The sequence below is a fragment of the Zea mays genome, chromosome 5 (assembly GCF_902167145.1).
Source record: "Zea mays cultivar B73 chromosome 5, Zm-B73-REFERENCE-NAM-5.0, whole genome shotgun sequence".
NCBI classification, from domain to species: Eukaryota; Viridiplantae; Streptophyta; class Magnoliopsida; order Poales; family Poaceae; genus Zea; species Zea mays.
This window is the reverse complement of record NC_050100.1, coordinates 85,842,739-85,870,683: the sequence shown is the minus strand read 5'-3', so window position 1 is coordinate 85,870,683 and position 27,945 is coordinate 85,842,739. Positions and strand designations below refer to the sequence as shown.

Here is a 27,945-nt window from a genome sequence, read left to right as displayed (position 1 = left end):
AGTATTTATATTGGCTCAAATTCCAAGCAACCTTTACACTTACATTATGCAAACTAGTTAAATTATGCACTTCTACATTTGCTTTGGTTTGTGTTGGCATCAATCACCAAAAAGGGGGAGATTGAAAGGGAATTAGGCTTACACCTATTTCCTAAATGATTTTGGTGGTTGAATTGCCCAACACAAATAAATTGGACTAACTAGTTTGCTCTAGTGTATAAGTTATACAGGTGCCAAAGGTTCACACTTAGCCAATAAAAAGACCAAGAATTGGGTTCAACAAAGAGAGCAAGGGATAAACCGAAGGCTGCCCTGGTCTGGCGCACCGGACTGTCCGGTGTGCCACCAGACAGTGTCCGGTGCACCAGGGGACTTCAAGTCAAACTCTTCACCTTCGGGAAAACTCAGAGGCGCTCCGCTATAATTCACCGGACTGTCTGGTGTACACAAGACAGTGTCCGGTGCTCCAGGAATGAAGCGACTCTGAACTCGCCAGTTTCAGGAATTCGCTCCGCTATAATTCACCGGACTGTCCGGTGAGCCAGCGGAGCAACGGCTACTTCGCGCCAACGGTCACCTGCAGAAGAAATTAATGCGCGCCAGAGCGCGCAGAAGTCAGGCACGAGCGAAGTGGCGCACCGGACACTCTACAGTACATGTCCGGTGTGCCACCGGACATCCAGGCGGGCCCAGCAGTCAGAGCTCCAACGGTCGGAACCCAACGGCCTGGTGACGTGGCTGGCGCACCAGACACTGTCCGGTGTGCACCGGACTGTCCGGTGCACCATGCGACAGACAGCCTCCACCAAACGGCTAGTTTGGTGGTTGGGGTTATAAATACCCCCAACCATCCCACATTCAAGTCATCCAAGTTTTCACACTTCCAACCACTTACAAGAGCTAGGCATTCAATACAAGACACACTCAAGTGATCAAATCCTCTCCCAATTCCATAAAAGCTTTAGTGTTAAGTGAGAGTGATTTGTTGTGTTCTTTTGAGCTCTTGCGCTTGGATTGCTTTCTTTCTCATTCTTTTCTTGTGATCAAAAACTCAATTGTAACCGAGGCAAGAGACACCAATTGTGTGGTGGTCCTTGCGGGGAAGTTTTGTTCCCGGTTGATTTGAGAAGAGAAAGCTCACTCGGTCCGAGGGACCGTTTGAGAGAGGGAAGGGGTTGAAAAAGACCCGGCCTTTGTGGCCTCCGAGGGACCGCTTGCGATTTGTTTTTACGCCCTCTCTCGGACTTGATTATATTTCTAACGCTAACCCGGCTTGTAGTTGTGATTAATTTTGAGAATTTCAGTTTCGCCCTATTCACCCCCCTCTAGGCGACTTTCAGTTTGCATACCTGATGTTTTTTCACTCTGTAAGTTTGGTGGTGACAAATGGTGGAGTGTTGTGATACTTTTTTGTTTGTTGCATCTTAAGAACATGGGTAGTGGACACTTGGGAATTATACAACATGATTGGTTGGGTGGCCGAGCGTGGCCTGAGTCGTGTGAGCATGGCTCGCAGGAAATGGAACGATCAACGCGTACCTGCGCATGCAGTGGGTGATTTTGGCAAACGCTGCACACTACCGGAATCGGCTTCTTTGCGGCACTCGGCAAAGCCTTAAAAACACTCGGCAAAGTCTTTGCCGAGTGTCGCACTCGGCAAAGAGGGCTCGACACACAGTGCATCGGCAAAGCCTTCTTTGCCAAGTGCCAGGAAGTACTCGGCAAAGAAAAGCAGCCGTCGCGGCGCCGGGTGACGGAGACGACGTCTTTGCCTAGTGTCCTAGGTGACACTCGGCAAAGGAGTTACCTTTGCCGAGTGCCTGCCGGTCAGCACTCGGCAAAGAATCCGTCAGCGGGGTCCCCATGTCAGGTTCTTTGCCGAGTGCTTTGTACGACACTCGGCAAAGCATGCTTCTTTGCCGTGTGCCAGAGCCACTACACTCGGCAAAGAACCTATGCCGGTGCCCAGGTCTTGGTTCTTTGCCAAGTGCTATGGTCCTGACATTCGGCAAAGTACCTTTTTGCCGAGTGTCACGCTCGGCAAAGTGACCAGTACACACCTTTTTATTTGTTTTTCCTAATCCATCCAAACAAACAAAAGATATTTCACAGATATCACATATATACATCACAGATCATCATAGACATATATATCCAACACAAACATTAATATACAAACATAAGTTCAGAAGTTCTCAACACAAAAAGTATCAACACAAGTTCAGAAGTATCAACACAAGTTCAGAAGTATCAACACATAAGTCTAAAGATCTGACATAAGTATTCAACATAAGTTTTGTAGTCTAAACACTAAACTCATTGAGGTGGGCGGTTGGACTGGTGCTGCGTTGGGCTGGGCGAACCATGAGGGTTGTTGGATGCCGCCCCAGATTGGCCCTGCATAGAGAAGAGATTGCATGTGTTATACCAGATACATTACCAACATCTAACTACAATTTTGATACTCACAGGAGTATGGAACAGAGCGGGGTCAACTGCAGGGAACAATGGAGGTGGTGGAGCGAAACCCTATGCGGCGCCAAGGCTCTGCATGTACTGGAACATCTCCGCCATCCTCTGATGATCTGCCTCGCGAGCCACCCGCTCCGCCTCCCGCTCTGCCATCATCCTCGCCTCCATCTCTTCTAGTTGGGTTTGTAATATTACAAGCCAACATTATAGTAACTCAAAGAGAAGGTATATAACTCAAGTAAGGACGAGTTACAAAAGCACTAACCTCGAGTTGCTGTATGCGATGCTGTGAGCTGTCGTGCCGAGGTCGTATGGCTGGACTCGAGCCCGTGCTCCTTGCTCGCGCCTGAGATAGAGTGGGAGTGAAGGACGAGTCGATTGCCCCGTCGGCAATCCAGTACCGCCCATGTCTCTTGCCTCCTCCGACCCTCATGAGCACATCGGGGTCGATCTGCTCGGTGCTCGGATCATATTCTGGGCCATGGACCTCCTGCGCCATGGCGGTGTAGTCATGAAGGCGACTATAGACGACGGGGTTGGTGTAGGCCTCGGGCCCGTCATCCGGGTTGTAGGTGACATCGGACGTTGCCTTGCCCTTATGAGCCATAGCATAAGCCGAGAAGATGGAGCAAGGCCAGCCACCATGTGACACCGACTGCAAGAAAACCAACGAGATAGTTAGAAATAATATCTAATCCAATGTTATATACCTAAATAAAAAAGAGGGCTTACCCATGATTCTGCATATTGGCCCAGGCTCTGGCTGCCTTGGTGGTGGGAGGGACCTTGCATCATCATACACAGTTCCCGGCTAGCGTTGTGCGCCTCGTCCCACTCAGGCGAGCACCACCTATCCACCATCTGCTCCTAGCATAGAGGATGTGCGGCGCACCAATGTGGAATCATCTACAAAGTAAACACGTAAAGTGCATATGAGAAGATAAAACAAAATTCATGCATGGAGTAATGGTACCAAACATGCATGACTTTACCTGTAGGTACTGGTCCCTGGTCAATGACATGGTTCAGGCTTGCTGCTTGGTCACCCTCTCCCCAAGGACGGAGCCGTGGTAGCTGACGATGGCCTAGATTCGGGCCTCATAGTGCATGTCCACAACGAGCTTCTTACAGCTCGTTGTGGCCACCACATCCGCCCTAGCCTCGTATACAGCCTCGCAACTGAAGAAATCCTGCATACAAAAACGATGTATCCATACATTATTTCAAGAATTTGCAACAAATGCGACATATTTTACATTATACTAAGACTTACCCACAACTCTTGCTTCACCCGCTCCGCCTTGTTTTTGAATTCCCGGTCGTCCCGGTCTACTGCATCGGGGGGCGATGGTGTAGTGGTCGAAGGTGTAGGCTGGGCCCGTCACTCCGGCGTACTCAACCAGTCCAGGGAAGTGTTCCCTGCACAGCAGGCCGAGGATGCCATTGGGGAGGCGACGATGACCCCCAGCATAATCCACAACTGTCCAAGACCTGTCCAAGTGATAAATAAAAAGTATTACTTTATATTATGATTTTGAACACATAATATGAACAAGAATGAAGAACATAAAGTTACATGCCTCTCCCCATTTGGCCGAATCAGCGGCCGCCTGTCCCGAAGTATGGGACGCTGAGGGAGACTCGTGAGACCTCGCAGGTAGATGCTCCTCGAACCTGAGGCGCCAGAACCTGAGGCGGTCTGCTGAGCTTCATCGTCGTCCTGTTGTGTCGCCTGCTGCTGGACAAGGTCGTCCTGCTGCGCTGCCTGCTCTGCCTCGTCCGCCATCCTGCTCCTCCTCCCCCTCCTCCTCCTTAGCCAATTACCGCCCACCATATTTGTCCAAAAACCTGTAATTAAGAGTAAACAAATAAGCACATATAAAAAGATGTATTTAAAAACAGGTGCCAAATAAAAAAGTCATATAGCATTACATCGATTAAAAATAATCTTCATATGTGTCGGGGATAGCCAGATCATAACTCTCATCATCACTATCAAACATTTCATAGTCAACACCATCGGAAGACGCAAGTTTGTCATTAATGTCATTGCCTTCAAGGATTACTAAGTCATTATCATTTTGCACCTCATCATCCTCCTCATCAACAACCATTTCATCTTGTCAGGATTGTATCGTTTTCCATTTTTGTGCCATGTCATCTGTTTCACGGATTCCTCTGTCATGTACAGACGCTGGATCCTCGGTATGAACGGAAGGTGTCGTAGGATTGTCAAGGGGACATCGAGCTGCCTCTTCTGTCCATCACCAGAGTCTACCTTCATGAACCTAGACGATTTACACTTGGGACAGTACTTTGCCTCTATGTATTCTTTCCTAAATAGCACGCAGCCCTTCGGACAAGCATGAATCTGCTCATACGTCATCTTGAGTGCACGAAGAAGTTTCTGTGCCTCGTACATGCTCTTTGGCAGAACGTGATCATCCGGAAGGAGGCTCCCAATAACCGTCAACAAGCCATCGAATGCGTCTCTACTCATGTTGTACTGCGACTTGAACGCTATTACACGCCCAATGGCATCCAGTTGAGAAACCTTTGTCTGGCCGTGAAGGGGCTTTTGTGTCACGTCAAACATGTCGTAGAACGCCTTTGCAGTCAGCTCTGGCTCGTCATCCATACATCCTCCCGTATATTGTGCCTCCTGATAGTCGTTCAACATATCCGCTACCCCCGCATCGGCATCATAATCCTCGACGCGTTGTCTCAGCACCTCCTCTCTTGTACGATGCGCTTCACCATGAAAGATCCACCGAGTATAGCCCGACGTAAATCCATTCTTCCAAATATGTTCTACCATGGTCTTCTTTGGTTTTCTTTTCCGGTTGGCACATTTGCTGCACGGGCATGGGACTAGACTCGTTTCTTTAGCAGCTTCGCTATATGCTCGTTCCACGAAATCATCGGTCTTTCTAATCCATTCAGTGGTGACATCGTTCCTTCCTCTACGGTCCGTGTACATCCACTCACGATCCTCAATCCTCTAACAGAAGCCTAGCAATAGAAAATTTCGGCAGCACCTCCCCTGCACGGGAGGTTTCGAAATCCTGCAAATAAAACTATCAGCACGATGGCTGACATACACGCATAATTCAACGGCACGATGGCCGACAATCACATATAACCATAGCCACATGCAAAACTACATTAATTTAATTCCTATAGACCAATCATACGCATATATTAGAAATGTAACTTCCTATAGACCAATCACATGCAAACTACGTTTAACCACATATAATCAATCACATGTAATTTCCTATGTACCAACCATATGCATATATTAGAAATGTATACCTTAGCCGGGGAAGATGGCAAAGATGGTGGGGTGTCCGGAGATGGCCGGAGCGACGATGATTGACGGAGATGGCGCGGTGGCGTGCGCGAGCGACGGCGGCGCGCGTGGGCGGCGACGGCACACGGGTGTGGCGGGGCGCGGGGGAGGGGGCGCGTACGGGCGGCGACGCGCGCGGGTTGGCGGGAGCGGGACCGGGAGCGCGGGGGCAGGGGGGCGCGGGCGGTGGCTGGCGCGCGGGGAGGTGGCGGCGTGCGGGGGTGGCGGGGAGATGGCGGCGACACGCGGGGCGGGGTGAGAGAGAGTGAGCGTGAGTGAGTGAGAGAGAAGAAGGAGAAGCTAGCCGGTCGGTTAACTTTCACTTCTTTGCCGAGTGCCCGCGATCTGACATTCGGCAAAAGATTTTTTTTAAATTTAAAAATAGGCTTTGCTGAGTGTCCCGGATCCGGCACTCGGCAAAGTCGTTTTTGCCGAGTGCCCACTGACAGGCACTCGACAAAGAATGGACTTAGGGTTTTTAGAAATACTATGTCGAGTGCCACACGACTCGCACTCGGCAAAGGCTTCTTTGCCGAGTGTCCAAGCCTGGACACTCGGCAAAGTATATTTTTATTTTTTAAATTTTGGCAACCAAACTTTTTGTGGTATGTTCCTACACTATGTAGACCTACATGTACCATTTTGGGACAATTATAACAGTGTTTTCAATAGCTAATAGATTTAGTTCGTTTATTTGAATTTCTTTGGAAAATTCAGATTTGAACTGCAAGTCACTCGAAACTTGGAAAACCGTGCTTGCAAAAAATGATACCCATCCTATTTAGCACAAGTTACGACCGATTTCAGGAGCAGACCGGAAACTTCGAGCAACATGCTCACTAAACATGGCCGTGAACTTGCCATCCACATGTTTAAAAATTGTATAAAACACAAACAAAGTCAGAAAATTATGAAACTTGTCCACGTGTCATGATATCATATATAGAGGCTGTGATAAAAATTTGAGAAAGCTGTGACGCACTATGTGTAGAAACCTAAGAGATCCACAAATGAAATCATAGAGTTTCAATGTGGATCTCTTAGGTTTCTACACATAGTGTGTCACAGCTTTCTCAAAACTTTCTCAAATTTTTATCGCAACCCCTATATATGATATCATGACACGTAGACAAGTTTCATGATTTTCTGACTTTGTTTGTGTTTTATACAATTTTTAAACATGTGGATGGCAAGTTCACGACCATGTTTAGTGAGCATGTTGCTCGAAGTTTCCGATCCGCTCCTGAAATCGGCCGTAACTTGTGCTAAATAGGATGAGTATCATTTTTGCATGCATGGTTTTCCAAGTTTCGAGTGACTCGCAGTTCAAATCTAAATTTTCCGAAGAAATTCAAATAAACGAACTAAATCTACTAGCTATTGAAAACACTGTTATAATTGTCCCAAAATAGTACATGTAGGTCTACATAGTGTAGGAACATGTCCCAAAATTTAAAAAATAAAAATATACTTTGTCGAGTGCCAAAAAGGCACTCGGTAAAGAGGTCTTTGCCGAGTGTCAGCTGGTTGACACTCGGCAAAGAATCCTCTTTGCCGAGTGCCAACCATCGGCCCTCGGTAAAGGTTAACGACCGTCAGCTTTAGACGGTCGCTGACGGCTCTTTGCCGAGAGCCGTCTTTGCCGAGGGTTCAGCACTCGGCAAAGATGTCTTTGCCGAGTGTATTTCTGTACCGAGTGTCCTACACTCGATAAACAACCTCGTTACCGAGTGTAGGACTTTACCGAGTGCCCGACAAAAAGCACTCGGCAAAGCTGCTGGCACTCGAGAAAGGCCTGGATTCCGGTAGTGGCAGCTGCGGGTGCAGGCTTGATGTCGCATACGCAGGCAAGCAAATATGAGTTGTCCCTTGCTCAATGAGTCTAGAGAGTCTGGATGGATGTGTGCAGCAGTCAACCAATCACATTGATATTGAATGAATATGTTTCTAGATGTCACCAGATAAATATCTTTTTAGAATTTTGTTGTTGTGGATGTGTTTTGCCAACTATTCTAGGTATATCTGTCATGCGAAGACAAAAAATCAACCTATGTGTTCATAGACAGAATATGGCTGCATCTGAATCTTTTTTCGTGTAATGAAGATGGCATGGTCTGATAAAATTAATGCTAAGTTTACGTTGGCAGTAAACGAATTGTTCAGTAGCTTATTGTTGGAAACTTTGAGGCAAGAAATCCATTGGTACATATGGACACAACTTGAAATGTAATGTTATTCGTTCACTGTGTACTCCTTGCTAAGACGACGTGTGCAGATTCCCCATTTTGGTTCTTAGGGTTTCGTATTCAGTTAAGTCCAATATATACAATCTGTAAAACATTTTGTTGTGCGCTTGTTAATCAATTAGAAAACAAAAACTGGGTTTCATTGCTAAAGACCACACTGTCTTACCATATAATTTTGTTCAACTTCTCATGTCAAGTTAGCCTTTTCTTCCCCTCATATGGGCGCGCAGGGGAAATTGAGGGTTTTTTTGCCTACAAATTACAATCTGAATGGGATAAAGGTTGGTGTTTCTTGCCTGAAAAGCAAGGCAACCTTGACGATTTTCAGATAGTTGAGTGCTTGTTTTAGCTTGTACGATGTCAAATTGGATACTGAAGAGCGACACCATAATTCAGGCTCGATTCGTCGTTACGAAACATATCAACGATTTACACTAAAATCCTTACACATTTACGCTATTTGGTTCACATTTTACGTTGAAATCCGCACGAGCCAGAACCTGCGCATGATCGGATGTACCCGATTTTCACGTCGTAATTTCAGGCCCCATTCGCTTTTGAAATAGAACCACGATTTATGCTAAAATTCGTACTCATTTACATTGTTTTGGTTCACGTTTTACTATTAAATCTACCCAACCAGAACCCACACCATTTGCCATGGGGGTAGGGCTTCCCGTTACTAATGGAAGCCCTAGGATTCCATTACACCTTAGACCCTATTTGGAACCCTAAAGCAAATAGTTAGCCAGCTAATAAATTATTAGCTGGATTGGGTCAGCTAATGAACTAGTTATTAGTTGTGAGTTAGCTAACAATTAGTTGTGTTATTAGCTGGGGTGTTTGGAACCCGACAACTATTTTTTAATAGTTAGTTCTAGAGGTTTCAAAGGCTGGCAAACTTCAAATTGTCGTAACAAGGATGGAAAAGGGGTCGACATCAATGGAATCCCTGTCACGTATACGTTAGCTCAGCGTCTGAAACGATGACCTCGACGACATCTATATTGGCGTCGAGATGTGTAACCTCAGCGCCAATGATGATGACATTTAGGTAAGAGTCTATTTTCTGAATTCAAACTAGAAAGATGTATTTATGAAAAAAATTAGTAAAAATAGCTACAATACAAAAAATAGACGGCACAATTGTCATAGATCGGGAAGGATACATATTGTGAAGGCTCGATATCTGATAGGCTATCTCCAGCAGATCCCCTATCACATCTCCTATTTCAAACTTCTTTCTGTAAACAGTGTCTTCTACAGTTTCAGGCTCCCTATTTTCCACACTCTACTTGAGACCGTCTAATTGTTCAACTTGCAAACGTTTGTTGAGCCTCACTTGAATCTGTACTCAGATTCCTTCCTTTGGGAGGATCGGATGATAGCAAAGGGGACATGTGTTTTGGTTCCATGCACTACGGGATGTTTAGTTTCTTATTTAGAAGGCCTATTTTAGTCATCCTGTGTGGTATTTTATGGACTAGAAGTGATTAAATTTTAGTTACTAAAGTTTAGAAGCGGGAACCAAATAGCCCCGTAGTGACTAATGCCATGTTTGGTTTCTTTAGTCTATGGACTAAAGTTTAGTTAGAGGACTAAAGTTTAGTTAGAGGACTAAAGTTTAGTCCCTAACTTGTTTGGTTCTAGAGGCTAAAAATAGTAAGAATATACTAAATGACTCATAAGAAGACTAAAATAGCATTTAACATTCTCCTGCTATTAGTACAATTGAACTAAATGAGGGATAAATGTGAAATTAATATGGTTTAGTCCCTTTAGCACATATGCGAAGGACTAAAGACTAAATCATTTTAGTTCATATTTTAGTCCTAGTGTTTGGCAAAAATGAGACTAAATGAGACTAAAAACTAGAGACTAATCTTTAGTCCCTCTAACCAAACACCCCTTAAAATTGAGTGATTCGTTGTCTGCTAGCCCACGTGCGCTTTCTAGGACGAGAAGCAGGCGTTTGAATGTCACCCCTAAGCACCAGAGGGGTCGGGTTGGGTGAATCGCTAAGGAGCGTTTGGTTTAAAGGATTACTTCATCCAAAATAAGGTGGTGCATCATAAATTTATTCTCAAAATTGGTGGAATGACTACATTCTTTATGTTAGTACTAACTAATTAACTATGAGGAATATGATAATAATGAATTAACTTATTCCATTCCACAAACTAAATAAAAAATAAGAAATGAGAAAACAATAAACTAGTTTATTCTTCAAACCAAATGTTGTATAACATTGTAGCATAAAGGCTTGTTCTGCAAGGGTGACTGGGTTTCTCAGCCCACCCAGAGAGTGAGTACCTTGGGCTCATGTCTCGATACGCCACGTGCATCAAAGCTGGGCCTGCATTGGAAATTTGAAATAGAATACATAAATTATAGTTATGGTAGTAGTAGTCCAGAGGAAACTCGTGAGAAGAATGGAAGAATTCAGATGAAAGATAAGTTTTTTTTCGAGTAGCACTACATTTTTTTTATCAGCTGCACGTTGGTTGGTGTGTCATCGCACTGTAAGCCAAATAAAAGAAAAAGAGAGAGAGAGACAACGAATCAGATAGCAAATTTTAGGACAAGCTTGCAGGTGAAAGATTCTTAATTCTACATCGTTATGATACCGTGTCACATGATTTGAGACAATTTGTCTGGTTGCCATTGCCATGGAATTCCACAAAAAGCGCATTTTAATCAAGTTTAGCTATTATCATGTAGTATATAATATGAAGTAATTTTTACGAGGCTCCAAAGTACAACGGAATTGCAGAAGCTAAACATGGTAGTAGCAAAATTATGTACATTAACCTTATATACACATAAATAAAATCGATCTTTGATAAACATGTAAAGATATCTTGCCTATAAAATCATAGGCCACAAGTCACAAGAGTCGACCAAAAGCATCCTAAGATAACGATGATTTATGGGAAAACGATAAAATTTGTTTGATGTTTAAGTCAACCTGAATTTACAAAGATCGGTTCAAATTTTTGAAGAATTACCGAGTTCATTTCCGACGGCAAAATAGCGAGTACATGCGATGATTTTCGGAAACGACCGGAATAGACTCAAACCGTTTCATATTCCGTTTCTGATTTTTTTAATATATTCTACCGATTCTATTTCAGTATCTTCAGCAACCGGTTCCGTTTAGCACTGAATTTCGGTAAAATTTTTATAAACGGTTCCCGATGACCCGAAACGCCGGATGTGCTTCGCCCCCTACGTTGAACAAACGTTGCCTTCTTGGTGCATGTTATATATAATGCGAGAAAAATGGTGGTGAGCGATCAAGAGCCAAACGGGTGGCGTAACTTTGGATCCAGCTAAACCCTAGATCGCACACTGAACATTTGTCTTCGGGGATCTTGTGAACGACAGTCGCCTTGCAGCGAATGCTTGTAGCAGTAGCAGCCATTCTAGCGCAGCGCAGGTGACGCACAACTGTTAAAATCACAAACCCTAAAAACTGAGGAAGGCGAAGCGGGAAGCGAGCTGGGAAAGATCCAGCCTGGTCTGGGCTTCGTGGACCTCCTCAACAGATCGAAGCGGATGTGCTTCATGGGCCCCGGAAAGCGGGAAGGCGGTCCACCGTTAGCGATTCTATATTTTTTTTATAAGATGTTTCTCTTGCATAGAGTGCCCAACGCTCTGAATAAACCTAATATTTCTTTCATCACACTAATAAATCGAATACTTTTTTCCCATTACAATTCTATAGATTCGAATATAACGTTTCTTTCACCGTAGCTACACTGTACATACGTGTCACGTGTGTGTACAATGTATGGTACGGTACGCCTTTTTGCACATCCTGCCAATCTTCCGACCGTTTCCCGAGTCGGTCGTTTTTTTTTTTTGGCACTTGTGCAGATGTGCATGGTGACTCAGATTACGTGCGCAAAGAGTACAGAGGTTTTTTTTGTTTTTTGTTTTTGAAGGCGAAACATTAAGGAGAGAGAGAGAGAGACGGTCAAACATGGAACTGTACCGTGTGCACTTGCGCACAGATCATCGGATAGATATCCTCTCGAGGAGTCCAGTCAAGTGTGAGCCATCCGTTGCTTATCCAGAGTTGCACACCGATCAACCCTTGGATCCCCTACGTGTACCGTGATGTACAGTAACGGTGTGGTTCGTTGCTGTGGCAGGCTAGCCAGGCTTCCCGCAGCAGAGCCAGGATACGCAGCATGGGGTTAAACTTTATGCAAGACATACTTGTTTAGTTTTTGTTTACACGGACTCACGCAGGCTAATTATAGAATTTGTTTGGTTGATTGTACTGAATATATTAGAGAAAGGTTCATAAATAAATTTTGAAATGTCATATAGTATGAGTGGTCTAGTTTTATTCACAAAAATTTTACAAACATAAACATAAAATCATCAGTTAGATGATTAAATCTCTTAATTCAAACTCATTAATGAAAAAACAAACAAACTGAAATATCATTTCATGTTCCGGCTTGCATGCAGCCTGCACGCGTGGAGGTTGCAGGGAATCCACGAAATCGGCTTATACTGTTTTTATATGGTTTTGTCTCTATATATTACAGTTGCAACCGTCCGAACAACTGGCTTTAATACGAAACAAAATAGAAATTATAGAGAATCCATAAAAATAAATCTTTTACTATTCAAAATGAAACAACAAATGATTTTACATCTCTAGATCTCCTATTCACTTGCCATCAAACCACCTCATAGTGACGGTGCGAGGATATCTACGATACAAGGCTCCTGTTTTACACGATCTGCTGCTGCGGACAAGCTTGTAGATTCATTTGTTGACCAAAGTCTATATTGTTTTCTCGTGACTAGTAATAGCGACTGATAGATATATTCAAACTTTACAGTTGTTTTTTTAAGGATCTTACAGTAGTAAAAGAGGTATTCCTAACCGTGTGTTTGGTTCATATATCCTCGAAGCTTGATCCAACCTTAAGATGTATCCACCGGGCCTTTATGCGAGTAAACGCTCGATGTCTTGCGTATGGGTGGAGGCGTGGAGCCTGCCCTCGGAGGTCTTCGTCTGCACGCAGAGTCTAAAATCTAGTACAGGGAACCAAACAATTGCCATCAAACCACTCCATAATGAGTGCTGGGTCACCGTGCCGAGGAGAAAAGGAGGTAGTAGAACGCAGCGACGTGATGTACTGAGCCACTGTAAGACAGTGATACCACATGTGTCAGTGTCACTCAAAGGACACCCCCTCGTGGTGTCAGGGATGGCACGTCCCGTCGCTATGTGTTGTTGCACACGCTTTGGAGTCTTTTAATTGATGGCGTGTTTTTTTTCTTCTTCTTCTCTCAATCGTACTTGCTTGCTCGTGTGGACCATACAATACAGGTAACAGTACTGTGACTCGTGAGTTTGGAATGATGAGTGTTCCCTTGTTCATATGATCACTGTGTTTCGGTTGGATGATGACATGATGGTACGACAAAGCCGCAAGCTTTTTCTCTTGCTGCAGATGTAAGCTTTACCACCTGGTTCTTGTTAAAACAAGTGTAGGATGCAAGCTAGAATTAAGCCACAAGATCCCACTCGTGGTTACTTGATACTTACTTGGAACACAGATCGTGCAACACACACACACGCACACACATGTTGTTTTCGAAAAACATAAGCGCATAACATGTGTTGGGAAAAGCAAACTCGTTTAGTATGATTCAAGAACAGTATGAACCTCTCCGGGAGTCCTTTTGTATTGTAAGGGTCTCTTTGTAATAGAGGAAATACGAAGGATTTATCATTGCCTACAAGAAAATTCCCTTCATAAGCCTTTAGAACAAAGGATTCAGTCCCATCAATTTCTATGGATTCCTTTCGACCTTTCCTCCATGCAAGTTTTGGAGGAAAAATGACAAGATGTAATATATTTACCTCTTTGTATCTTTTATATGACTCTTATCTCTCTATTCAAATTCTCATTGAAAGGCTAGGTATAGGTAATAAATTTACATGCGTTCTTAAATCTTAATTCATGTAGAATTGCAATTCATAGCTAAACTTTGTGCTCCAAATAGGCTTAAACTTGTTTGGCATGACTAATGAGGATGTGAGTACCTTGTTCTAGCATCACACACTAGTTGTGAGAGCCTTCTGCGTTGGCAATTGGCAGTACAAGACAAATCACATCCGCAACCGCAACCACAGAATCGTCCGTCCACGTGGCCCCCATCACTTCCCTTTATTTACCAGTCGTCCCCCATCCCCAGGGCCACCCACCAACAAGTGCAGTCACCCGAGCCGCAAACTGCAGCTCTGCAAGCTACAGAGGCCACCACGAGTCCACGACGCCACGCCCTCCGAGAGAAAGAGAAAGAGAAAACCAAAGCACGATAATGCCCCCGACCCCCACAGCCGCCGCAGCCGGCGCCGCCGTGGCGGCGGCATCAGCAGCGGAGCAGGCGGCGTTCCGCCTCGTGGGCCACCGCAACTTCGTCCGCTTCAACCCGCGCTCCGACCGCTTCCACACGCTCGCGTTCCACCACGTGGAGCTCTGGTGCGCCGACGCGGCCTCCGCCGCGGGCCGCTTCTCCTTCGGCCTGGGCGCGCCGCTCGCCGCACGCTCCGACCTCTCCACGGGCAACTCCGCGCACGCGTCCCTGCTGCTCCGCTCCGGCTCCCTCTCCTTCCTCTTCACGGCGCCCTACGCGCACGGCGCCGACGCTGCCACCGCCGCGCTGCCCTCCTTCTCCGCCGCCGCCGCGCGGCGCTTCGCAGCCGACCACGGCCTCGCGGTGCGCGCCGTCGCGCTCCGCGTCGCCGACGCCGAGGACGCCTTCCGCGCCAGCGTCGCGGCCGGGGCGCGCCCGGCGTTCGGCCCCGTCGACCTCGGCCGCGGCTTCCGCCTCGCCGAGGTCGAGCTCTACGGCGACGTCGTGCTCCGGTACGTGAGCTACCCGGACGGCGCCGCGGGCGAGCCCTTCCTGCCGGGGTTCGAGGGCGTGGCCAGCCCCGGGGCGGCCGACTACGGGCTGAGCAGGTTCGACCACATCGTCGGCAACGTGCCGGAGCTGGCGCCCGCCGCCGCCTACTTCGCCGGCTTCACGGGGTTCCACGAGTTCGCCGAGTTCACGACGGAGGACGTGGGCACCGCGGAGAGCGGCCTCAACTCCATGGTGCTCGCCAACAACTCGGAGAACGTGCTGCTCCCGCTCAACGAGCCGGTGCACGGCACCAAGCGCCGCAGCCAGATACAAACGTTCCTGGACCACCACGGCGGCCCCGGCGTGCAGCACATGGCGCTGGCCAGCGACGACGTGCTCAGGACGCTGAGGGAGATGCAGGCGCGCTCGGCCATGGGCGGCTTCGAGTTCATGGCGCCTCCCACATCCGACTACTATGACGGCGTGAGGCGGCGCGCCGGGGACGTGCTCACGGAAGCACAGATTAAGGAGTGCCAGGAGCTAGGGGTGCTGGTGGACAGGGATGACCAGGGCGTGCTGCTCCAAATCTTCACCAAGCCAGTGGGGGACAGGTAAAATCGTTATCTTTTTCACCTTTTTTGTTTTACAAGTGTGCATGATGCATCTAGAATTGCAAAGGAACAATTCCAGGATAAGGTATTCAGCTAGTTCAGGATTGCAGGCATATATAGAATATATATACAGTACGAAGGTATCAAACCCTCTTTTTGTGCCTCCATGCATGATGCATCTTTATGAAGACCGTGACAGCAAAAAAGAGGATCCTTTTTGCATGCTGTGAATCATAATTCGAGCTCCCATGTCCCAGCTGATTACATGATGGTCAACATTCCATTCTCATCATTAATCCCCTGCACTTTAATTCTGAAGATCATAGCTCAGCATTCTAGTGTCAATGCCATGGTTTCCTTGACCCCTATGCAATCCAAAATCTAACTGGACCAGCTGCGTCATTCAGGCCAACGCTGTTCTTGGAAATCATCCAAAGGATCGGGTGCATGGAGAAGGATGAGAAGGGGCAAGAATACCAAAAGGGTGGCTGCGGCGGGTTCGGCAAGGGAAACTTCTCGCAGCTGTTCAAGTCCATCGAGGATTATGAGAAGTCCCTTGAAGCCAAGCAAGCTGCTGCAGCAGCTGCAGCTCAGGGATCCTAGGACAGTGCTTGGAGACGAGCAACTGCTGTGGCACTTTGTATCATGGAACAGAAATAATGAAGCGTGTTCTTTGTGACACTTGACATGCAAATGTTTGTGTTCTGTAACCGTTGAATATATGGGACGATGCTATGATGGTGTAATAGATGGTAGAGAGGGTACAACCCTGATACTAATGATGCACTATTGCATCTCTGTTGTACAAGTTTGCATGAAAATAACGACGAGGGTCAGTATGAGGCATAATGAATCTGTTCCTGGGATTCTTGTACTCACCTGGTGCTTTTTTTTTATGAGAAGACAGCTGTCGTTGGCTCCTGTCGATGTGATCCTGCGGCAAGAATACAACAGATTGCGCATTGATCTCAGTAACCTGAAAGAAGCAGAGGTAAAATAGAAATGCAGAGTAAGATAAGCGCATCTAGACATCTTGTTTGGTGTATCAGGCATTCACGTGTTGATATTGAGTTCTGTGACCTAGCTAGAACAGCACAAAATGGACCTGGCAAGCCTCTTGTCTACTAGCAGTCTAGCACTGGGCTGTAGATTATTATATATGCATCAATATCAGGTAACTACTTAAACGTACAGAAATCACTTGGAGCCATCAGCCATGGCCATGGAAGGCTGCTAGTTTTGTCCAGGGATATGTATCGTGTATGGCTGTAAAATTAAAGAAATGCTATTCATCAATATATTATGCTGTAGATCTGTTCCATATATCTGATGCAGACATGCAGTGTTTGTATAGAATGCTGTAGATTATCATATGCATCAATATCAGACAACTTAAGCACAACTCAAAATCCAACACTTCACTTGGATGGGAAGATCATCAATGCATATAGTGGTCTGTGTAGAAGTGAAAAGTGGATATATTGATAGGAGATGGGTACACATATTTATAGGGACTCAAACCTAACCCTAACCCTAATGGGCCGGCAGCCCAACAGTGGTGCCGGCCCACACACACTCACACACACACAGTCTAACATCCCCCCGCAGTCGCAACGGGGGCACCACACACGATGAGACTGGAGTAGAGGCCGAAGGTAGGAGCCGACGGGTTGAAATCCCCCCGCAGTCGCAGCGTCGTGATGGTGCGAATGTTGCGGCTGGAGCAGAGACCGTTGTGTGCTCCAAGAAGACGATAGCCCCTAGATGCCGAGGTAGCCGAAGTCGAGGTGGTCGCGGTCGGAAGACGCGCAGCAAAAGCCTAATCTTCGGGAGGGGTCGACGTTCGAGCGTCAACGATCGGCAGGGCGACACAGCAAAAGGGCACCAACAGGCCGACCTTCCTGCTTCTTCGATCGACCAGGCGTCAAGGAGACTCGCCAGGGAGGCCGACGGCAGCGCACGCGTCTGCGCCGGTCAGGGTGTCCGCGCCCGCTGCAGAGTAGAAGGGGTATCGGTGGATCCGGCCGGGAAGGTCACGGCAGCGACGAATCCAGCCATGAAGACGGCGATCCGGCCAAAGGGATGGCGGATCTAGCCGAGAAGGCCGCAGCAACGTGGATCCGGCCGGGGAGGCCGTGGCAGCGACGGAACCAATGATGGCGGCGATGAAGGGGGAGGGCGACGGGGCGGGTCCAGCCGAGCAAGGGCCTGCGCCGGACCTGGCAAGGGATGATAACGGTGCCGGCGTCGGGAGAAGCTTGAAGGGTGAGGCGCTGCTGGGCAGAGCGTCATGGGAGACGGCGCTACATGCCAGGGAGGCCGACGGCCATGGGGCAGAGAGCTCCATCCGTCCTAAGGCCGACGGCAAGGACTGGCCCTAGCAGGGGCGCCGGCGGCGGGTGGGGGTCGAAGCCGTGCACCGGGACCACCGACCGGGCCGCACGCTGGGGCCTGCGCACCGGGGATGGCCGGCCAGCCTGCGCCCGTGCTGCTGGGACGCTGCGACCACACCGTCGGGGAGGGGCGCGGATCCGAGCCGAGTGAGCAGCAGGGGCGACGGCGCAGCGGGAGGCGTGCCAGGAAGGGGTTCGGCGCGGGCGTCCCTGGCAGCAGGGGCAGCGGCGCAGCGGGAGGCGCGCCGGGGAGGGGGTTTGGCGCGGGCGTCCCTGGCAGCTGGACCGGCGCCGCAGTGGGGGGCGCGCCCAGAGAGGGCACGACGGTGGCCGATCGAGGGAGTCCGCAGCTTCGTCCCATGGGCGCCAGTCCACGAGCGAGCGTCGCGTCGTCTCCCCCATCCGGCGTCGAGCAGTAGCAGCCGGCCGCCGGAGAAGGGAGAGAAGCGAGCCGGCTGGTCGGGGCGCGCTTGGGCCCGCGCTCGCCGGCAAGGGGAGGAGGAAGGCGCCGGTCGGGGAAGGGATGGAGGCGGCCGGAGGGAGCCCGAGCTCGCCGGCTCGGGGGTGGCGGCGGCCAGAGGTCGGCTGGGGAAGGAGTGGGGGTGCGGACGGTTGGGAGGAGGGAGGCCGCCCCCGGGAGGGAAGGTTGAGCCTCCCGGGGGCAACGATGGTAGGCGACGGCTGTAGGGTGGGAGCAGCCGGCGGCTGCCCTGCTGTGGGAGAGGAAAACCTAAACCTAGGCTGATACCATGTAGAAGTGTAAAGTGGATATATTGATAGGAGATGGGTACACATATTTATAGGGACTCAAACCTAACCCTAACCCTAATGGGCCGGCAGCCCAACAGTGGTGCCGGCCCACACACACTCACACACACACACAGTCTAACAGTCTGGGCTGGAAACGAGCCGAGCTCGGCTCGGCTCGGCTCGGCGCGGCTCGATGCCTGAACGAGCTCGGCTCGTCCATTCCACGAGCTGGCGGAAGAGGCTCGGCTCGGCTCGACCTTGGCTCGCGAGCCATATTTTAGTACTTATTGTTGCATTATTTGGTAAATTAACATTATATAAATTTGAAATATAGAATCATCATTCTACATTATGAGTAAATTAAACTATAACTTGTAATATATTCATCATCAAAGACTAAAAAATGAGCTATTATCCATAAAATTATCTAATTATTATTATTATTCCATAAATTGATCATTTTCGCAAGGCTCGCGAGCCGGCTCGCGAGCTGGAACGAGCCGGCTCGGCTCGCTGCAAAAACGAGCTCGAAGAAGGGGCTCGGCTCGTTCGAGGCTCGCGAGCCTCGAGCTAATTTTCCAGCCCTCTCTGAATGCATGTTTGTAGTTCTACTTAAATTTGGTTGTAACTACAGAATTAAATAATTACTCATCACGCCCTTTTTTTTGAAAGGGAATACTCATCACGTCCTTGATAGAGCACATCACTCATCCAAAGCTTGTCACACAATTGCCTTGCGAGCCATCAAACACTACGTATCATTGAAGAGGTCTCATGCAGAGTTACTCAAAAGGTAACAGAAATTTATCAGAAAAGCATGGAAGCATGACCGGAGCATCTTTGAATGTGCTGCATATGCTCAAAGATCATACGAAGGTAGGTAGCTCACCTTGTTGTCACGAACAAAACAGCCTGGAGAACATGTAAGCGTGGCAGCCCTGCACGGCATCGAGCAGCGGGGCAGTCTGTGACGCCTCAGAGACATCACGGTCCCTCCATTTCCGCACCATCCTCTCGGCATCCGGCGCAAGCTGGTGCTGCAGCACCGAAGCAGCCAGCGGGCCGATCAGATTGAGCCTCGTCGCGGCAGAGAGCACGTCCCTCATCGTCACGAACATGTACGCCCGCTGCGCCGTCTCGCCGTCGAATCCAACCAAGCCGCACACCAGCCCAAACACAGGCGCGTGGTGGAACGACACGCTCTTGGAGCCCAGCAACGTCCGCCGGAGCTCCTGCAGCGCCGGAACCTCGGCGAAGACGGACGCGGCCACCCGCAGCAGAGCCGAGCCCTGAGCCGCGGACGCCTTCCTGGCGACCTCGTTCGTCAACGTGGCGTCCAGCAACCGGTCCAGCTTGGCCCACGCCGCTGCGTCGCCGGGGGACTTGCCTGCGCATGCGCAGTGCACGAACGGCAGCAGCAGGCTGCCGGCGCTGTCGAGGACCTGGACGACGAACGACCTCAGGTCCTCCTGGTCGTTCACCACGCGGGACTGCATGGCGGCCTCGAGGCCGTACGAGTGCGCGAAGCCGCCGGTCGGGAGGATGGAGTCCAGGATCTGCCACTGGGTCCAGTGCAAGCTCTGGTTCACGCCCCCCGCTGCATTGGAACTGGAAGGCGCCTGCGCCTCCTCCATTTCGCAGTCCGCTGAGTGCACCAGCCGTGATTTCTTCGGGGCTGGGCTGCCGGGCTCCATTGCAAATCGACAGAGCGGATGGGAGATCTTCGGTACTGAAAAAGGGCGAAATAATTGTCAGCTACGCATTCCATCGAACACCCTAGGGTCGTGAGAACCTTTGGAACCATCTGCGAAATAATTGGTGAGTACATGAGTTGCTTACTTGCCTGGACGCCGAAATGTTTACTCCAAGACGCCGAAGGTCGGCAGGGAGCGGTTGCTAGGTCTAGCTCGTCTTGCAACTTGCAGGTCTCCGGGGAACCAATAAAGCTGCTGCGTCGATCCACCGGGTAGGCAGTCCCCCCGAGGTGGAAGATAGGGGTTGACCTTCGACGCCTCACCGCGAGCGCCAGCGGATCACGCTGCAGCGGTTCCCTCTAAATTATATCCCCTATATCCCACTAGCGCGCCACATCAGCACTCTCTCCCCCTCTATATTCTCACTCTCTGCAGCGGTTTCCTCTGAGGCTATCCGCACTCATACTACTCTATTTCTCTAACCTAAAATAAATATTCTATCCTGGTCAGCGAGGTTTTCTACTCTATCCAACAATTCTCCGCGGTCACAATTACTCTATATATCTACCCTATACCAACTACCATATATTATATTATATTTTTTCTCCACTTTTCTATACCGTCAGCATGCATGTGGGCCCGCCTCCACCACCTCCGCGTGCATGCATGTGCATGCAGCCGTGCACAACATGCGTCTACCATCCAATACGCGCACGAGAAAGTTTCGAGTAGGACTCTGTAAATAGCGTTCCTCCGGTCCGCTCTAAATTTACAGTCGCCTTTAGAGTCCTTCACTGCAACATTCTTTTACTTTATATCTAACGCTATCCTCATAGCGTATTCCTCACAGCTTCCCACTGCAGGTAGCCTAAAACATCCCCTAAACCCCACCATACCAATAAAATATATATTTCCCTTCAACTACCTCAACCACCATCCTTTATTTTTAAATTTCCATATTTTGTCTTATTTTGCACCGTATCATAGTTGTAGGTGATTACCAATTACTAAGTAATTCATAATATGTAAAATAATTATCCAAACAAACTACAATAATTCGTACCTGAAATTTGTTAATAAAAAATATTTTCATTGAATAGTAACGGTTCTAGCGATTTGCACCCAAAAACGTACTTGGAGTCGTACGAAATCAACTAAGAACTAGCGTATTTGTAACTCAACAGTTGCAGCTCCAAGGAACCCCAACGGCCAACAGCAGATCCCGAAGCGGCTGAATGGATCCTCTTCCGACGAGGCTCTAGCCGTTGCCGAGTTATCAGGCAGAAGGCAGCAGTCCCGGCGGCGAGCCCGACACCGTAGGCCAGCCACTCCCCGGCGAGGCAGCAGAGAGAGGCTGCATCTCCCACGCCCGCATTCGAGGGGGATCGGCTCCACAAGACCCATCGATGCGCCACCGTCGTCGACAGCAAGGAAGCCGCCTCCGGTCCTTCCGATGCGCGCGCGAAAGGGAGAGAGAAAGTCGTGGGGGGTGAACAGCGCTCCTCTCCATCTGGCGTGAGAGAGAAGAGAAGCGCTACGAAGGAGACGCCGTAGAGGGCAGCGATGCAGGTCGAAGAAGAGGAATGTAGCCGCTAAAAGATGAACAGTACTAGAGAAGAGGTGCTCAAGGGTGATGCGTAATGCGTTGCAGATAGTCAGAGACAGAGAGAAAGGAAAGAAGCGGGCAGACATCCCCGCCCCGGCGGTCCAACTGAAAGATGACATGTTGTGGGCCTCCAACTCCGAAAAGGGCCATAACTAACACCCAACCCAGCCTATGTGGGCTCAATGGACATATGTCTCGTCTCGTCACCTTCCAAAGGCTCCCGAGATTTTGAGCACATGATATATATATGTAAATGTGAAATTTTGAAAGATTAACTTTTTTATATATAAAAAACGGCCGTAGCAGTGAATCTCCGCCGGCACGGTTCAGCAACACTTTCGTCGAGTACCCATGCCATGCCCAGCTCCACCCGTCAAGTTTTGCATGCCCACACCACGGCACACTCGTCGTCGTGTGTTCGCAGGTCTACAACAAGACTAGTACAACCGCCTTCGTTCCTTCTGGAGCCATGCACATCCCCGGACGCCGGAGGCCTTGTCTCCGCTGTCCGCTCGCAGCGGCGAATATCCTTTCCATCTCCGGCGGCAGCAGAGCACTGGCCCGCTATCTAGCTGCTCCCCTTGGCCGCCCGCGGCCGATTCTGCCACGCCCATCCCATGTGCTGCCCCCTCCGAAATGGGACGAGCTCGATCTAGGGGTTCCCTAGTTAGTAGTCACTCACTACTCACAGAGAGACTCTGGTGAAACACATCATGTGCCTAGTTGTGAATGCATTGCAGCGCTTGCACCGCAGCGGCAGCACCCGGCGCGCCATTGCCGGCAAGCTAGCACAGGTTTTCCCACCCAGTGCCCTTGCTTGCCTTCACTTCTCGTCAGTCAACAGCGCAGAGGGCAGATATATAGATAGGCAGCATGCAGGCGGTGGCAAAGGAGACGACGACGACGACACGCATCGGAGTAGTGTGGAACCAAGGAGAAATTAAAACACCGTCGTACCGTACGTCCGTCCACGCGCTCACGACGACGATGTGAACGACAACGGAAGACGTCAAGACGACGAGACCACCGTTCGTTGCGATCCCTCTTGCATTGGTCGTCCAGTCCATGTACCTACCCTACCTACCTGCTACACGAGAACAGTTGGGGGGGCGTTGTTGACGTTCAACATCGATCTAGTTGTAGGAATGCACACACACATGGGGCTGCTGGCTCGTTACAATACAACACACATCAATCCTCCATCCAGCCTTGCCTCGTATATATTCTATTTTATTCCAGTCTCCTGAAAATCTTTGCTGCAGTGTGCCACGTTTCCTCGACGATGCAGGTAGATATTCGGCTTCTTCACTGCGGCTTGCTACGATTTTAATCCGACTAGGACTGTGACATCTCTATATATTACAGCTTACAGCAGTCAAACAGCTACAGCAGCTCAGGACATCCATTCGTTTTAGTAGTTACCAGTTATAGCAGAGGAAAATCAGCTGGTAGCTTTTTTTTTTATTAACAGGACTATTAGCTAGAGTCCCGTTTAAATTGTTTGATTAATGGATGTAAGCAGGTTCCTTAAATCGTTTTAGTTCTAACATGATTTGGAGGGAATGATGTCAACAATCAACTTTTTTTCAAGACTTCAAATAGGTACACTGTTTTAAATGAAGGAAGGAGCAATCAATATGCTAACTCATGTATTTGGTATTTTCGAAGTGTATATCACTATCTTTGTCCTAAAGATATTATCTCGGAGGGGGAGGAGTAATACTTCAAGGACGAAGATTCTTACTGCTTAACACTGCGTTGCATTGTCTTTGATTCTATACAACAATCAAAAACAAGTGACCAACAAATTCTATCTGACTAATCCAAGCTTGTACATAAATTTCAATGTCACCGATCACATCACCGAGAGCAAGAAATACTCGCTACCACCAAGATGATAAAATCCATACCACTAGTGGATTAGGTATACTGGTCATACTCCAAGTTGTAGTTACTAAAAGATGTACTATATGTTTCCAAGTCCAATTAAAATCTCGTCTTTATTTATTGACTTATTGAAAGTTCCCTTTGTTTGAGAACAGGATCTGAATGTCGCCTACAGGGAGAGCGTGAATAGGTGAATAAAAAATAACACTTAAAAACTAGAAATTCTTACTCTACTCGAAGACTGGATCGTAGTGGAATGAAAGACCCTTCGAGTAGGTCACAGCAAAATTGAAGTTCTTGTCTCAAAACACCCTCCACCTCGCAGACAACTTATACCACATATAAGTATTGAAGTGCAAGTATAAAAGTAATAAAGACAAAGAGACAACACAAAGCACAGAGCAGAGTACACATGCACAGGGATTTATCCCGAGGTTCGGCTAAGCCTGAAATGCTTGCCTAGTCCTTATCGAAGTTAGCCACACCTTAACTTGGAGTCTATTTCAACCCCTTCCTCTGTATGCTCAAATCTGTCAATGCGACAGATAGAGCCTTCCACTATGATGATGACGGTTACAACGACGCCACGACTGCTTACAGTCTCTTAACAGCTCTCCTGCAGAGTAACAACACTCAAGATCTTGCTCTTGCTCTCAGCAGCACTTCCCCTCTTTCTAAAGGCTTATAACTGTGCCTCTACACAAACTAGAGAGGTACACATGAGAGGGAGAGAAAGAATATGATCAGTTGATGTATGGACTTGTTGGTTGTACTTGTGTTCTCCAAATGGGCGCCTAGGGGGTCCTTTTATTGCCCCAAATGAGCCCCTAGCAGTTACTCCTTTCCTTGTGAAGAAGATCTCAATTCTGGGAAAAACTGTCACTTCTACGGGGGCACCAGACAGTCCGGTGCGCCTCCACCTAACGATCGCCCTATCCTTGATTGACCACCTTCCACTTCTGTGGGGCACCGGACTTTCCGACATTTTTAGCCGAGACACCCGAGAGTGAACAATTGGCCTCCCAGGGCACCGAACTGTCCGGTGCACACCAGACTGTCTAGTGATGTGTATCAGACTGTCTTGTGCTACCTAGACAACAACCCAAACTTGCTTTTTCCTCCTTTTCTTCTCCACTTGATTTCAACTATTGGGAGGATCTTCCTGTGACTTAGACAAACACAATTAGAGTATAATTCAATTGACTCAGTCCCAGAAGATTACCGGTTTTCAATATTCTCCCAGCTTTACTATTTCACCTCAAAAAGAGCTTCAAATGAAACTTTCTCTAGAGACATGGTCAGAGAGCAAAACCAAAGTGTCATATGCATGATAGAATGTGTATGCAACATATTTGAACACTCAAACCTGCATACTTAACCTTTGTCTTCATTTTGCTCTGTTTTGGCCTGTTTGAGGTCGATGTTGGACTCTAAACCATCAGGTCAACTTGACTTGATCTAGATTGACATATATGAGCTCCAACACCCTACAAAGGTCACATAGAACATATCCAAACATAGGAACAACCCAAACTAAAGGTCAAAGTGAACTTAGCTCTTTTGGACTGCTTCCAGGTTCAGGCTTTGACACTACCCCTTCTAGTGACCTTGTTCATTTCTGGAGCTTCTTCTTGAGCCTTATGACTTACACCACATAACTACAGTACTACCTCATTGGCTATAAGTCACATTCTTAAGTCGTGATCCTCGATGCACCATATCTCTTCTCAACTCGATCAATCTTGACTTTGCAAGTCTTCTTCTTCACCCCTGGTTTTTGGTTCCTCGATATCTTTGACCTTCTCCCATGCACTCGGTACCTCAAAGCTCTTCTTGCCTCCATCCTTGGCTTGATCAGTTGTCTTCGAGTTACGCAAACCGAGTCTCATTTAAGAAATGTCCATCTTACTTGTGACGTCCATTATCCATAAACATTCCAGTCTTTAGACCATCACACTTGTTCACTTGTGTTGAACCTTGTAAGCTTTACACTAAGCACCTGTTCAACACTTAGCACACTTGTTAGTCCTTTAATTGGGTTGTCATCCAAACCACCAAAACCCACAAGAGATTTCACTTACATTTGGTAATTCAATATGTATTAATCTACATCTAACTTTATTTATCATTTAGAATCAGAAAACAAAACAATTCTGCTTAGAGGGATATGCATAGGAGGGCTACATCTGCTTCCAGTCTCAACAATGAAGAAAGTTTGCAGTGCGAGGAGGCCATTGATAAACACGTGGCATATTCGTCTTGGCCACCCATGTTTTAGTATTGTCGAGCAAGTTGTTAATAATGACAATTTGGTGTATTCACAATAGTATGTGAGTGAGTCGGTTTGAAATGCTTTTTAACAATCTAAGAGTCGTTAGTTGACATATCCCGAGTCTACTAGTGTGTAAGAAATTCTGATGTAGCTTATACATACTGATGTCTGCGTGAAAGGATTTTTCGTATCGTCTAGAGGAGGGTCCCAGCTCTAAGATAGAGTAGAATCTAATTTAAATTTGTGTATTATTTAGGACTCTTAGAATTGGCTAATACGCCACCGTGAAAGACTATTTCTTATCTAAGGTATCAAAACACACCGCGGACATAATTACACTTTGGTCATGTCTGGTTCGCACCGGATGTTTTGGAATCCATCTATTCCCATCATCCAAGACTATCTTGTTCCTGGGGCGGAGCCAAGTTGGCCCATGTGGGTGCGGCCGCACCTAGGCAAAAACAAAAAATATTTTAAGCTATGAAATTTTGATCCCATTTGCACCGCAGCCCCAACTATCTACACCCGTTTGCCCAGCCCAGATTCACGTATCCAGGACCTTGCATGTATCTGCATTTTTCACATATTGGGAGCTAAGGTCGCTGTGGGGGACGGATATCCCTGGGGTCCACTAGAAGGCGAAAGATCCTTGTGCGGGGCCACGGGCTAGTTACCCCGCAAGGCCATCTTGTCGTGGGCCGGGCGAAGGCTACTAGCGGAATGGGCCGGTCCGAGAAGGCAATAGACTCAAGCCCAGATGGTCCGTCGAATCGTACACTATCCCTAGAAACCGTTCGACTTTCCTGCGCCTGGCACCCTCGAATGTCGTGGTGGATCAGGGATGAGTCGGCGAGATTTTTCAGAGATTGGTTAAGTCGGTTCGCTATTAGTTAGGAGATATGTGATTACGTAAGGAGTGCCCCACGGTCGTGTATATAAGGCCCAGGGGGACCCCATCATTTTCATCTCATTAGCCCTTCTCCATCTAGGAGACGCCACTTGTAACGCACCACATACAGATCCACCCCAGGAAGTGGGGTATTACACCTCTCAAAGCGGCCCGAACATGTAGAAAATCACCTGTCTCTCTCTCGTGCTCTCAGCACGAACCATTGAGCTGCAATCAAAAACACCAACCTACCCAAAAGCACCGCAAGGATATCCATGGATGTGTGGTCGGACACTAAACGCCAACAGCTGGCGCACCAGGTAGGGGGTGTGTCGTTGATCAGAGCTAGCTCAATGGCCATCACCTTCAAGTGCAAGATCGCTCTTCGCCCTGAAGCTATGTTCTGCTTTGGAACCATCTCATGCATAGCGGATGAAAAGGGAACTCTGCACCGCGTAGCGGATCCGCCTGAGAAAAAGCTTTCCTCAGAAATCCCGAGGGAAGCCAAAGCAAAATAGTGGGCGGTGCCACCGCCCGCCGCTCGGGGAAGATGATCCCTCACAGACCGAGGGTCGGGACCCCTTGGGAAAAGAAAGATAGACCGGTCAGGACCTCGCTTACTCGAAGAACCCCGCTGTCCACCGCGCCCACAAAGGAGTGGACACAAATCACTCGAAAGAAGGAAACAAACGTCTCGGGTCAGGAGATGAAAGCACACCAAGCCATCCTTCTGATACCTTCGCCCTCAAAGGAGGACGGAAAGAAGAGCGCCATCGCACCGACTCCTTTTTACCCCGACGTCCTTTTCATCCAGGGGAGGTTGGAGTCAGCACCCTTCTCTGACGATGAGCCTACCATGCAAGGGGAAGAACCTCCCCAGTGTGAAGCACG

General features: G+C 48.2%; 2 protein-coding genes across 11 annotated transcripts; one reads left to right on the top strand and one right to left on the bottom strand.

Moving 5' to 3' along the window:
- Positions 1-12,692: 12,692 nt before the first annotated feature.
- Positions 12,693-20,783, bottom strand: LOC100280793 (urease accessory protein F). 10 transcript variants are annotated; one of them, XR_002269429.3, is made up of 5 exons: positions 20,546-20,782; positions 19,596-20,435; positions 16,756-16,829; positions 16,443-16,497; positions 12,693-13,836 (listed from the first exon to the last, which is right to left on the bottom strand). XR_002269429.3 is itself a non-coding variant. In XM_008645359.4 (3 exons), exon 2 carries the CDS (start codon positions 20,398-20,400, stop codon positions 19,603-19,605), a length of 798 nt encoding a protein of 265 aa, XP_008643581.1. In that variant the 5' UTR covers positions 20,401-20,435; positions 20,546-20,782; the 3' UTR covers positions 16,111-16,497; positions 19,596-19,602. The 10 variants fall into 10 exon arrangements, 4 of the variants coding, with proteins under 4 accessions (XP_008643581.1, XP_008643580.1, XP_035823877.1 ...); XR_004858194.1 differs by lacking the exon at positions 16,756-16,829 and having other exon boundaries at positions 20,550-20,783; XR_002269428.3 differs by lacking the exon at positions 16,756-16,829.
- On the top strand, positions 14,316-16,436 carry LOC606444 (4-hydroxyphenylpyruvate dioxygenase 1). Its single transcript, NM_001112312.2, has 2 exons — positions 14,316-15,563; positions 15,971-16,436. The coding sequence occupies exons 1-2, from the start codon at positions 14,425-14,427 to the stop codon at positions 16,164-16,166; spliced, it is 1,335 nt and encodes a 444-aa protein (NP_001105782.2). The 5' UTR covers positions 14,316-14,424; the 3' UTR covers positions 16,167-16,436.
- Positions 20,784-27,945: the final 7,162 nt, after the last annotated feature.

Coding starts and splice junctions, on each gene's coding strand:
- LOC606444 (NM_001112312.2), top strand. CDS start 14,425: ATGCCCCCGACCCCCACAGCCGCCGCAGCCGGCGCCGCCGTGGCGGCG. Junction 15,564..15,970: donor ACCAAGCCAGTGGGGGACAG/GTAAAATCGTTA, acceptor TGCGTCATTCAG/GCCAACGCTGTTCTTGGAAA.
- LOC100280793 (XM_008645359.4), bottom strand. CDS start 20,400: ATGGAGCCCGGCAGCCCAGCCCCGAAGAAATCACGGCTGGTGCACTCA.